At 35.9% G+C, this 14138-nt stretch overlaps 1 protein-coding gene across 3 annotated transcripts in view; it reads right to left on the reverse strand.

Moving 5' to 3' along the window:
- Positions 1 to 14138, reverse strand: part of CTNNA3 (catenin alpha 3) — a 1840263-nt gene that overhangs the window by 844190 nt on the left and 981935 nt on the right. For all 3 annotated transcript variants that reach the window (XM_082714750.1, XM_082714748.1, XM_082714749.1), the window contains exons 8-9: positions 9567 to 9647; positions 204 to 356 (exon numbers count right to left, since the gene is read on the reverse strand). In XM_082714750.1, coding sequence (XP_082570876.1) covers positions 204 to 356; positions 9567 to 9647 — 234 coding nt within the window. The remainder of the gene's footprint in view (positions 1 to 203; positions 357 to 9566; positions 9648 to 14138) is intronic.

Consider the following 14138-nt stretch of genomic DNA (forward strand, 5'->3'; position numbering starts at 1 on the left):
GGATAAAACAAAGAATCTGCATTTAACCAGTCTGTGTGTATGTATGTGTGTATACTTTTTAACATATATACATAAAAAATACTGAACTTTTCTTCATTTAATAAGTGGCCAAAAGTTTTCATCTGAGTAGAGTTCAGCTGGGAAAGGGTAATGAGAACTTTATTCTCCTGGATTTGGAGTAGTTACAGTTCTAGCATGCTTACCTCTATAAGCCTGTTGGTGTGTTCACGAAATATTGAAGCATATTCTTTTATTTCCTTTTCTCGGCCATTCTTGGCAGCTTCAATGAGAACCAAAAGCGGGACTGTTGTATCCAAAAAGGAGTCTGACACATGATCTATAATAGCCTTACGGAGCTGAGGAGAAATAAAAAATTCACTTTTTTTTCAGGAAATGGTTCATGATATTTCCTATTTTTATAATATCAATAGTTACAAAATTAATCTTACATATTTTTATACAATCTCTAAACTAATAATATTTAAGATGGTATATGAATGTCACTTACAAAGTTAAAACAAACAAAATACCAAGGGAAAAAAAATCATTGGGCAATAGCCCTCTTGCTCTCAAAATACACTATTTTTTTCTTAAATTATACTTAGCCCAGAGATATCAGATTATAAGTGATAATACTCCATTTTCCCTCAAAAAAATTGTACTACTGTAATGTTTATGCATGTCTATAAACAACATTGTACATCATGTATTTTCATAATTACAAAATTATGAAATGTTTTCTACTTTATTGGAGGAACTGATGATAAATTTTGATTAGCTAAATTGTAGTCTTCATGGTAATTAAACCAAGTTAGATCACCGATTATGCCAGTTGATAACAGATTAATAGAGCAAGGAGAATAATAAATGAGTTTGATGTCCAATTTTCTTCATCTGCATTAATTGTTCTTGCCCTTACACCTTAAATTATTAAACAAGTATAACATTCTACTACAATTAGTTCTTTTAAATTAGATTATGTGTGAGCTCATAAATGACAATCAGGCAATTACTCTATTCAGTAGATATTTACTGAAATTTAAAACTGCATTGGAAAATTAATGCTTTGTATTTATATAATATTGAGTCCTAAAGGATCACAGTATCTTGAAAAGTTTCACCCAACAGTGTCAGTGATTATGCATGACTCTCTAATTTTTAGGTAAACCTCTTTATTTAATTTAATAACCTCCATACAATAAAACAAGGAGATGAGTAACTATCAGAAAAGAAATTTATAATTTGCTTTCTGTGAAAATTATGTTTTAGAGTATTTTTTAAAACCAATAGACAGTTACCCTAGTTTTGAATTACATGAGAATGCTATGGTAGCTGCATTAAAAAAAAACAAAACAAAACAAAAAAAAACACTATCTTCCTATAATATTTACAGGATATAAATCCATAATAATTATAGATTTCAGGGAGAAAAAAATACCTCTGCCTCAACATCATCTTCGGCAAAAGAATTGTGAAATTTTCTGGCTTCTAACAATTTCACAAAGGCTATAGGAGATCCCTAAGGAAAGAATCTGCTTAGCAAGCAGAAAGGCAAATCACTAATAGCAACTAATTAACATTGTCTGAGCACTTACTAGAACAGAGTGCAGAGTGCTAAGGAGTTACAAGGCAAGGGGAAGATCTGGAGGGAATGAACAATGTGTTTGATATCCATAAAGAGTGAACCAGAGAAGTCAGGCAACGAATCACAAGTTTGGACTTGAATTGAGAACTACAAGTTATGTTACTTCCAGATAGGTAAAAGTAGAAGGAATCTCAAAGGGGGACCAGTTTTCAATTATCATCCCTCCATTTTGTCCTTTTTTTTTTTTTTTTAAGATTTTATTTATTTATTTGAGAGAAAGACAGTGAGAGAGAACATGAGCGAGGAGTTCAGAGGGAGAAGGAGACTCCCCATGGAGCTGGGAGCCCAATGTGGAACTCGATCCCAGGACTCCAGGATCATGACCTGAGCTGAAGGCAGTCGTCCAACCAACTGAGCCACCCAGGCACCCTGTCCTTTTTTCTTTCATTTATAACCAAGATATAAATGCGAGGGGAGATGTGCACTAAAGATATGCAATTAATAGCCAACATACATATGGGAAGTAATTCAAGCCAAGGAGGCAGATAGGATCATGCACAGTGAGGAGATGTCCAAAAATAAAATCTTAGGAAATATTACCATATATGGGAATTGTGCAGATGGAAGAGAGGGATCTAAAAAGAGACTCAGATGATGGCCAAAAACAAAGAGAGCAAATGACCAACAACTAAAAGAGAAACTTTCAAATAAATCTATGTCAATACTGTCTCCAAACGAATTTATTCTACCATATGCAATTATTGTACCCGCATTATGGACTTACTGAATCTTCTTTTCTGTGTATTTGATTCCATTTTCAATTCAACAATTATTTCTAAACATCATTTCATTACCTTTCTACCAAGAGCAAGCTATTATGAAATAGAGCAAGATGGAAATGCATGATCCCTTATAATCTAATAGAGAAGTGAGAGTCATTAAATGTCACAATAAGGGAAAAAATCAGGAAACTGACAGCAAAGAAATTTCAAAAAGATAATGAGCTTCAGAGTCTAATTTTAAAGGTAAGTTAAATAAAGTGAACTAAGACTTATCTAATGGATTTGACCACTAAGAGGTCATTGATTAACTTAGCGAGAGCAGTCTGAGTAGAAAAACGGAAGCAGAAGTCCTATTGCAATGGTTTGAAGAATGAATGGGAGATGAGTAGAGGTAGAAACAGTGAAAATAAACTCCTATTTCTATAATACTTCAAGCAATCTTACAGTGCTGTGGTCTATGCACTTCCTCTCTGTAATGGTATTTACTCCCCTGTTCGTTGCCCCCATCCAGGCTTTTACTGTTTTCCCTGCTATTCATTCAATCTTTCCTTCCATACAGAAGTGCTGAAATATGTTGTAAAGGTGAGACTTGAGCTATAGCTGATTTACTATTGTTAACAAATAAATAAATAAATGCTTTGGCTAAATTAATTTTTTTAATTAAACCACGTTAGAAACACATTTTTTAAAACTTTATTCTAAGACATGTTGCTAAGTACAAAACAAAATAAGAAAAGGTGTACCATGGACATGTGATATTATGTTCAGTAGGACAAGACATAAGGACTGTAAAATAAGCTTACAAATAATTTCTATGCCAATGCTTGCAAAATCCTGTTGGAAAATGAACATAAATTACCTGACATACTATAATTCAAATATTATAAGCAAAATGAATCTTCTTTCCTATAGGGGTATATCAGCTCAATTTAACAAATGCACTTTGAGCTTTCTAAGGACAAGGCACCACCCTAGGCAAACTGGGAATGTCAGGATAACAAAGACAAGGTAATATTAGGGAGTGAGAGTTGCAAAAAAAGTTTGATGAGTATCTTACAAGAAGCATAAATAAATAAGAAACAACTTGCACTGTTATCGTTAAAAGCCTTCGGTAAAGATGAGATATAGGTATTCCATTTTAAAAGTTGAATTAGCTGTTAAGAGTAGGGCTTGGGAGGTGGAAAGCATAGCATTCTAGAATGAAGACTATTATAAGAAATTAAACAAACAAACAAATAAATAAATAAATAGAGGGATCCTCAAGACATGGCAAGAATTTAGTGTGACTAGAACAGTGATAGAGTAAGGATTGAAACAGGATTTCTTAGGTACAATAGATGTAATGGAAAGCATTTCAGGTAAAAAGAACAAAATAAGACAAAAAGTTTAAAAGATGATGTCTCCACCACTGGACCAGTCCCTGATTTCAGCTGTTGCTGTAAAGGAACAGTTCCTTGTCCTTTCAAGACACCCCACCTCGAATACATTCCATGTTCCTCTTTGTTTTTCTTTTTTAGGGTCTGTTTTAAGTCTCTGTGAGTCTCCGCCCAAGCACAGACAGCCTGGAAGTTCTGAAGAGGGAACACCACTGGAACAACTATCAATCAGTGGAGACAGACAGGAACCACCAGATAAAATTCCTGGTCTCTATTCATTGGTTAGATAATTCTGGAAGACATTCTTTCCCTTCCTACAGGTCCTTAAGATTCTGGTGCCTACAGTAGGAACCTCAAATAGCATATTCTTTCCTCCTTCCATGCCTATTCTCTTACACTCATGTTCTCTTATACATGCTTCTTGGATTTGCCTCCTGAATAAAAAAACCTGCGCTAAGGCTCTGGTCTTAGGACCTGCTTTCAAGGGAATCTAATATAAAATAGATACATGTGTCTGCTGATAATGTTATCATGAACCAAGTAACAGACTCTGATGTCTTACATAAACTACCCATTGATGACCATACTTTACCACTTCGGCTTTGCACACTACTGAATTTGATTGTCATCCTCTGTACTGCGCTGTGAAAGAGGAACTATTATGAGAGAAGGCTAGAAATGCAAATAGGGACAAGATATGGAACACCTCAAGTGTTAAGTAATTTTCCTTACATACTCTGGAATATTCTGACATATGGGATTTTTTTTCATTTAAATTGTATACTCACCTATATCTGTGTATGATATGTTAGAAGTCTCTACGTTATTAATTTCCCTTTATTTTCCCACCCAATTGAACAACTCATTCCTTTCACTTGAGTGACATACAAAAAAACTTTAAAAAAGAATCCAACATGCCATTGTAAAAATAGGACAACCTTAAAAGCTGCAGCACTAAAATCTGAAGTTAGTGGGAGGCCAATAGGAGTTAGAGGTATGTATTTTCAACAAATACCTGTTTGTGGCCAGGCATGAAAGATGTCAGGCGCAAAATCAGACGGAGGGGTTTTCCATTTTTTCTCACTATGGTTTAATAAAAGGCTTTGAGACATCAATTTTTCTGTTTCCCACTGATGTAAGTGGTTTGGGATCTCAAATAAAATAATATATTTCTCTACAATTGAAACCCAAAAGTGAAAGCTGTATGTGAAAACTGTAAGACAGCACTGCCCCACCACCACTAAATAAGAGAATAAAAGGAATGAAATTGTGAGGAGAAGAGGAATGGAAAGAAAAGCAAGTGTCTCAGAAAAGAATTGTCCTCAGGTAACCAGAAAAAATTATACATGTGGATATTAATGCTATATTAATTTTAATAGCAAAATGTGACTGCCAAAATGCAATTGACTAATAGCAACTAAATCATCTAATAATTAATTCAATGTATATCTATTGTGTCTACTGAATGATACTTGTATCTTTTGGATCATTAATATTATTTCATTATGAGGATGATGAAGAGAAGATATAAGGACATACATATTTTTTTCTAAGTGTGGCACTGATACTACCAAAATGGGGAAGAGATGCCCTATAGCATTTCAACAACTCAGCAACTAAAAAATTAGTGAAGTTTTTGTTTTGTTTGTGTTTTATCAGAATCTATTTAATTTGACATATCTCAAGTCCTTACTTAGGCATTTATAAAATAGGCAGTTTTTTTCTCAATAAACACAAATAAAAACTTTAACCTGCCTTTAGTAAAATCAAATGCATGTTTCATTCTGCTTAATAGTGTAGAAATGGAATATATTCAATTGCTTTAATTTTTTAAACAAAGAAATGAGGTTTAAAAACCTTCCTCCCTGGGGCACCTGGGTGGCTCAGTCATTAAGCATCTGCCTTCAGCTCAGGTCATGATCCCACGGTTCTGGGATTAAGCAGCCTCACATGGGCTCCCTGCTCAGCAAGAAGCCTCTTCCCTCTCGACTCCTCCTGCTTGTGTTCCCTATCTCACTCTCTCTCTCTCTCTGTCAAATAAATAAATAAAATCTTAAAAAAAAAAAATCTTCCTCCCTTATTAAGAACTGTAATAGGTACACAGTTCTCAAATAAATGATGAGGAAGGAGACTAGAGGAAGAAAAATTTTTAATTAAAAAAAACTTGTAAAATAAGTGGTAACGAAGGAAAAAAAAATTAAGATGGTAAAACAGTTTATTAGGCACTGGGAGTTCTGAAGGTGAATAAACCATTATCCCTCACATGGTGGTTACAAATTTGGGCTGTGTTAGGTGGACTTGGGTTCAAACTTCATCTCTACCAGTTAGTTAAGTGATGCTCAGTAAATTGACTCACCTTAGAAACTGAGATAAAAATACTATGGCATTATTTCTCATTTCAGAAATAAAAATCAATCATGTGAAGACTAACATAAGGAGTTGGTAGAGAGCCTTTCAAAGCACGACTAAGTGAAAGATGTTGTTATATCTAACATTTTAAGGATGTGAAATCCAGTGGGAAGATAAAAATCCATTTTAAAAATCCATTAAAAAAGAGAAACACATGCAGAATATGAACACTACTATAAAAGAACTACACGTGCTATAAGTGCCCCAGAAAGAAAAAACACTGATTCCAGCTGCTGATAAAGGAGCTGGAAGGTTTCATGGGCAAAGTAACATTGGTATTAGTCTTGAGCTTCCTAAGGTTGATGAGGGGCTCGGCAGGGGAATCAAGAGGAGTAGGAAAAGCACCAAGTTAAAGAAACCGTATATACAAAGGCACATGTGTTTGAGGGGGTGGGCAGTGATGGACAATTTGGTGAACAGTAAGTAGACTGTTTAGTCAGAGAACAGGTTAATGTGCGGTATGGTGAGGAGGAGGAACTGAGAGAGTGGAAGAAAAGGAACATTATGAATAATGTCGATTAAAGTCATGGCTAAATCACAAAGAACCAAAGACCTTTGTCTTTGTTTTTTATGGTAACAGGCAAGAAAGTCACAAAGCAATAAGGTTCATAGAAATAAATGTTAAGTCACCTTCTAGGTAATTTCCTTTTACTGCCCCAAAAAGTATAATTTGCCCCCCATAGATCTATCTAAGCAATCTGTGTCATAGAAATATCTCATGGAAATCCAATGATTCTCTGAACCAAAGCCAAAATGTTTCTGTGTTGCTGATGGAGAAACCCCATATGGGTAAGCAAGGAGATTAGATAAATGGGCAAGAAGATGTGTTCTGATTATTGTTTACTAAGAACAAGCATGCAAACAAAAACAGATCTGTAACAATATACAAACATTAAATACTTCAAAGTAAAATATTTTAAGGGTAGGGACTTTCTTCCTCCTGTGCAAAAGAGTATATATAAGATGCTTAAAACAAACTGCTTGATAAACTTTGCAAGAATACGAAGAGGTGGAGATGACTCATGCTGCTGTCAAACTAGTTTTTATTATCACAAAAGTATAAACATCAGGATAGAAAATGAAGTCCTAGGGAGGACGAGGTAAGGATACTGAAAACAAACCATAGCAACTACCTCACTGACATTGAAGACGACAGATGTCTCCAGAGAACAAGTTCTCTAACAATCCTACACCACCGGGTACATACATATCACTTCTGTTGGTCCTCTTGACTTGGGACAGTATTCATGACTATTCTTATCTCTGAAATGGGGAAGAAATAGCATTCTGGTTACTTTGGAGCTTAAGCATTAAGAAGGTGTGGCAGCTTCCATCTCTCCTTTCTTGGAGCCCTGATCTATCACGCAAGAAATCCAGGCTACTCTGTGGGAGAAAAAGTCACAAGAAGGGGTCCTGGGAGTTTAGACACCACATGGAGAAAAGGAAGAAGAAGCACCGAGGCCTCAAATATCCAGCCCCAAACCCAGACACAGTTCCCATTTGACTGCCACTAGATGGGAGACCACAAGTGAAAAGTACAAATATGGCCCTGCTAACCCCCCAACCAACCCATGGAATCATGAAACCTAATAAAATTGCTGCTACACAATTACTGCTTGTAATTGTGTAGCAGCAGTACTTAATCAAAACAATGAATATGTTGACCTATAGAAACCACAGAGGATTTTCCTGCTTCTGGAACACAACAGTTTTTTACAAGTTGGAAACATCCCTTTGCTATAAAGCAAAGTATTAGTAATCTCCCACGTTCTTTCTATATCTCACTGATGATGTTAGTGGGGGGGGAGGACACATGTAGAATTGCAAGAAAAAATACAAGATGCCTGGTCAAATCTAAATTATATATAAACACACTATTTTTTTTAAATATAATTATGTCCCATGCAATATTTAGAACATAATTAAACATGTTTGTTCTTAATCTGAAACTCAAAGTTAACTGAATATCTTGTGCTTTTATTTGTTAAATCTAGTAACCCTACATATAAAGGATTGATTTATCTTGACTTTTTTTTTTTTTTTTTTTTTGTACGTAATGATTCCAAAAGCTTTGGATATATAAATGTAGATTAACATTTTGTTGAAGGCAATAGAGAGAGATGAGGCAGGAATGAAAGACATAATTGTTGAGAGCTCATAGACAGCTTTTCCCAAGTCCCAAGAGAGAAGATGGAGTAGAAATCCTCAAGGAGATTGAGAACAGAAGTCCTGCAATTAAGAGGGAGAGGGGCTCTTGTGGGTAAAAGTTCCTGAGTTTAGTGTAGGTTACGATCTGTTGTAGGTTCAATGCCCCTTCCTTCTTAGGCAGGTCACCTGATCACAGACATGCTTTCTCGACTGCATTATAAGACAAGTCTTGAGCTAAGTACTTTGCAACTCTTACATTCCATGATTCTAAGTGCCGACAGTAGAAATAGAAATCACATTAAGGTCATAAAGTTGAGCAATTGGAATTTCCACAGCCCTCAAAAAGAAATTTTTTTTTACAGCTAATATTAACTGGCTGAGGGATCCATATTTATTCAATTTCCAACTCTACTCCTGAATTAAAAGATTACTCAGGCCATTTTACTAAATCTTCCCATTAAACTACAATAATATATCGCATTAAAAGCTTATGGTTGAAAAGCTTTTGCTTCTCTTTTATGAATTAATGGTGACCAAGTTGAAATTGTACATGAAAAAGTACTCTGGCTACTATATAGTAGAAAATAATGGAAAGCAAAGGTCTTTGAAAATAGCTAAGTCTTCATATTTTGGGGGGAAAAATTAACTTGAGGCATAATACTGGACTTCTAAGTTATCTAATGAAATCCCTCCTAATCCTATATTCCCAATGACCTAAGGTTACAGAGTAGCCTTAGAGCTTAAACAGCAACTAATTTTTGAAGCATTCTGAAAATAACTGAAAGGGCAAATTTGTACCTCTCTGATTACTAGCTGTTTGCTATAAGCATATGGATGATAAACTAGTTTCTAACGTAACAGATTCAATTTAACAACATTCCTTAAAAAAGTCACTAGGGAGCAGGCACTGATGGCATTTCATTTAATCCTCCCAGTCCAATTATGTATTATGAATTCCATTTTATAGGTTCAGAGAGGCTCAAAAAGATTAAATTTGTCCGTGAGATCACACAGCTGATGAGGGCAGGACCAGCATTTGAATGTAACTCTGCCTGATATTAAGTCACATGTTCTTTCATTATTATATTATTATTAACGTTATGTTGGCCAGAAAAATGGTTGTGGTATGTAAATATAGAAGTTACATATTTACTCTTGTTGTTTTGTGTTCTAAATTAATTGAAGAAGGACAAAAACAAATATTCTAGCAGTGGATAAAGTTCATTTAGTATGGTGTTTCTTTTTCCACACCTCTGTCTTTCTCACCTGTCTGCGAAGGTCTCTTGTCTTCTTACACATGTTGTCTATTGCAATATTCAGGGTATTACTCCTTTCCTTTTTTCCAGTCTGAAAGAGAGGGGGGGGGGGGGAAATGGCATAAGCAATGGTATCAGATTACTCTTTATCACTTAGCAATTTTCTTTCTAAATTTCCTGAAAATAACAGCTTGAAAATTCAAGAATAGGTTTCAAAACTGCTATGATATTGCATATGATTCATGAGCACTTCACTTAAGACTAAGTAGAATGGTGATTAAAGCTCACATTAGTTTCTCCTTTAAGCTTCTGTAACATTTCTGATATGGGGCTGGGTTGTATTCAGTGTGGCAGTCGGTAGAACATTCTCTCCAAGAAACTCTGATCTTCATTCTTAACAAGTTGACTCTTTAACCTCAAAGCACGCAATTAGCTTAAAAGCATTAGATGCCCAATTTGTCAACTTCTGTGGGAGTTTCTGAAGTCATTTTCATGGTGTATTGTGTAAGTTATGCAGAGCCATATTGGAGTTTTTGCTAAACACCAAATAAAATATGCAGTGCAAATTCATACAATTTGCAAAAGTTGACCACAATTTTAGCTGACAATATTCCAAGAACAAATTGTTTCAAGTAGGAACTGGACGCTGTTTTTGGCTCTTTAAGATAATTTGTGCAACACCTTTTCATTTCTTTAAGCAGAACAGTTCTCTGTTATACCCTTAACCTAAATCTTTGGCTATTAAGCACACAGGGAGTCACCTTGGTTGGTATTTTCTACATATTACTTTTGTGGGAGACAACTGAATTGAATCTAATCATACTTTTCTCAGTCCTATCTTGTATAAAAAAGATTGAAAAAAAATCATTATGTGATTCACCTCTAAGAAAATTGCTACCATTTAAATTAATAAACTGAAAAGGGCTCTTGCGAGGAGACCTTGAAAATCAGGAAGGTAAGTTTAAGCAGCTGATAACTGAGGAAGTTTATAGCACAGACTCCATGAAAAAGGAAATGAAGGTAAAGGGTGGACCATTAGGCTGTGCGTCATACTCTACGTCCAATGACTACATTCACAGATAAATCCATACCTTCAAGGGGAGACACTTCTTTACAAGAAGTTCAAGAACATCTATATACTCTGTCCCAGCCTCTGTTTAGTCCCATTTTCTGTTACATCTTCTCAAGTACTACCCTTCCAGTAATAATATTCCTACACATGTCTACCTCTTCTCCCAAGTTCTTATACATAATATACTCTTGACTTCAGCAAGTGTCTACAAAATAACCAGCTGTTAAAATCCTACCTGTTCCTCAATGGTTTCCACAGAGTTCCCTCACTAACTCTCCTCAGGAATAAACTCTCACCTTTCCTTGTTCCAATAGCATTTTGCAAATTTCCCAATGTTTGTCTCTATGCAAGTTCACCACTCTTACAATACTGTTAGAATCTTGATATTGACAAGTATAGCTTTTTTCTGTTCCTGAAAGTAACTCGCAGAGGACGTATTGAAAGGTGTTGATGAGTTTAAAAGTGAACAACTTAATTCAGAACAGAACATAGTTTTATTAGGATCTCACCAAATGCCAGGAAGGTGTCATACTAGATTCTTGAGAAGATTTTGTCCATCAAGGCACAGCTAAAATCCTCTGTTAGCTGAGGTCTCTGTTACCCACCCAAACTTTAGTTACACCTAGATTTCCTCAGCAACAGTTACTGATAATTAAGATGGAGAAAAATCACTGTCATTTGAAACCACCTTATACACTGCAAGATGTTTGGCATCCATGGGCCCCTGTCTACTAAATTCCAATGATATTGGCTTCATGCATTTCCAGATGCCTCTTAGGGGGAAACAGTAGAGGACTACTAAGTCTCTTACCACTTTTTCTTTTTGACAATGAGTGTGCAATATGTGTATGATGGAGATTGTATCTAGTGAAAGAAGTGGAGAGAAGAGAGAGGAAGAAATAGAGACTTTGGCTTCTTCATTCCCAATTTGGATACCTTTTATTTCTCTTTGTTTTCTGATTGCTGGAGACAACTAAAATTCTAGATGTCAGAGCAATAAAAGCAATTGGTGTCAATTACCCAGATGAAAGTTGTGGCTACCTTTTCAGCTCCTACCCAGCATTACCCATGCTAGCAGTAGAAAATTATGAAAAGTTAATGCAGAGCCATGGAAGGCAATGGCATGAGCAGATACACAATGGGCTATAAAACAGTTTCTAATTTTACCTAAAGGACCAAGCCCATATTCTACAGTTTCATGCAGTGTAGCTCTTGGTTGTCTTTTTCAACATCATGAAGCCAGAGATAGTAAAAGAGGTCAGGAGTGGGACAGACTGAAGAGATACCTCCCCCCTCACTGCCCCTCACACAGGATATCAGAAATAATACAGGAGATTCCTGTTGTGTTGACCATAAAAACTCATTAGCCTCCATGATAAGATTCATCAGAATAACTGAAAGATGTCAACCTTCTCAAAACAAACAGCAGTAGCATATAACACTTTAATAAAGGATGACAGGAGGTGACAGCCTCATGGAATTAAATAAGAACTATAAAGATGATTTTTTTAATTTCTATCCAGAGCTTAATGTTAGTTTAAAATGTTTCATTGGGTGAAAAACATTTTGTTCTCTAAGTAACAATAAATAGTCCCTATCACTACAGGGAGTATTAAGTTTTCCCTTCTTCTTTCCTTGTATCTCCCCACCCCCACTTTTTTTCTTTTACCTCCAGCTTCTTATTGGGTCCTTGCTCTATCTACCCAGATTTATTTGACTCAGTCAAGCCATTTTGTGCCTCTTTATTCCTTTTGCATGGCATAAAAATAAATAAAGCAAGGAGAAATAGCCCCATCCTGCTTAAAAGCCCTCATTCCTTCTGTTCTCAAAGCCTTAACAAATCATCAAGCAATGAGCTAGGACGGAAGGTGAACTATGCTGAAGTAAGGGATGGAAAGGGCAGGATATTAAAACATAACCACAGATAACAGAGCCAGCCTGCATTCTAGGTGCTCAGAAGAGAGGATGCTTCTTAAAGGAGCCTTGACAGGAACTGCCATTAAGTCAGCACAGCCTTGCAAATGGAAAAGGCAGCGCTTACAGCAGAGTACCAGGGGGAAAAATGCTGAGAATACACAGCACAGATCAGCACTGTGTAGAGAAAGCAATCACATTCCTCATCAGAAAAAAAAAAAAAAAAAAAAAAAAAAAAAACCTGTCAGGAAAGGCTCTGTTGAAAAGCACAGTTCTGAACATGGATTTCATTCAGTGATATTTCATTAAAACTACTATTGCATATTTTAAATATTATTCCAATGTGATCCAGGCTTATAATCCTACCTATGAGTCTTTCCATCAGTTCTGTCTCACCATTGCTCCCATGTCACGCTGCAGTTAATTGGATGCTCTCTTGTGGTTCCCTTAAAGCTGCCTACACATTTGGAAAAAGTCTCTCTATAAATAAATTTCCTTGAATTATCCTAATTTGAGTGTTCCATCTGTTTTCTGTTGGGACCCTGCTAGGGAAAACTTTCTACACTGTGTTGTCCAACATAATAGCCACGAGTCACATGTGGCTCTTTAAATTTAAATATAAATTAATTAAAATTAAATAACATTAAAAATTCAATTCTTCACTCCCTTAAAGTGAGCAATAGCTGCATGTGTCTAGTGGTTACTAAAATGGATAGCATAGATACAAAACATTTCCCTCATTGCAGAAAGATATATCAGACAGTACTATTCTAAAACACATCTCATTATATAGTTGAATAAACAGAGTTCCTACTTTTACACAAATCACATTTGATTTAAGAATAAAAGAGTGAGCAAGAAACAAACAAAAAAAGCCCAACCCTCAAGTTATTTACTCTAATAAAGCAATTTAAGGTCTGGGGTGCCGGGGTGGCTCAGTCCATTATGTGTCTGCCTTTCACCCAGGTCATGATCTCAGGGTCCTGGGATCAAGCCCCTCCTCCATCTTCCTGCTCAGCAAGGAGTCTGCTTCTTCCTCTTCTTTTTCCTCTCCTTCCCTCTGCCCTTCCCTACTACTCTCCTCCCCCCGCCAGCCGCATGATTTCTACCTCCCCCTCTCAAATAAATAAAATCTTAAAAAAAATTAAAAAAAAAAACCCTCAGATTGTTTTTCAGAGTCCATAGTCTCTCATGGTTCACCTCCCCTTCCAATTTCCCTCAACTCCCTTCTCTCCATCTCCCCTTGTCCTCCATGCTATTTGTTATGCTCAGAGGGGAAGATAAAGCATGAAAGACTATGGACTCTGAGAAACAAACTGAGGGTTTTGGAGGGGAGGGAGGTATGGGGTTAAGTGAGCCTGGTAGTGGGTATTGAGGAGGGCACGTATTGCATGGAGCACTGGGTGTGGTACATAAACAATGACTCTTGGGACACTGAAAAAATAAAAAAAAATTTTTAAGCCCCCCCCCAAAATAAAATAAAATAAAATAAACAATAAAAAAGCAACTTAATGTCTAATTATGTTCCTTCTTGTTCTAAATCCCTTCAGTGTATTCCCATTGTTGATAGAATTAATAAAAAATTCTTGATCATGG

Source organism: Mustela nivalis (genome assembly GCF_964662115.1).
Source record: "Mustela nivalis genome assembly, chromosome: 2".
NCBI classification, from domain to species: Eukaryota; Metazoa; Chordata; class Mammalia; order Carnivora; family Mustelidae; genus Mustela; species Mustela nivalis.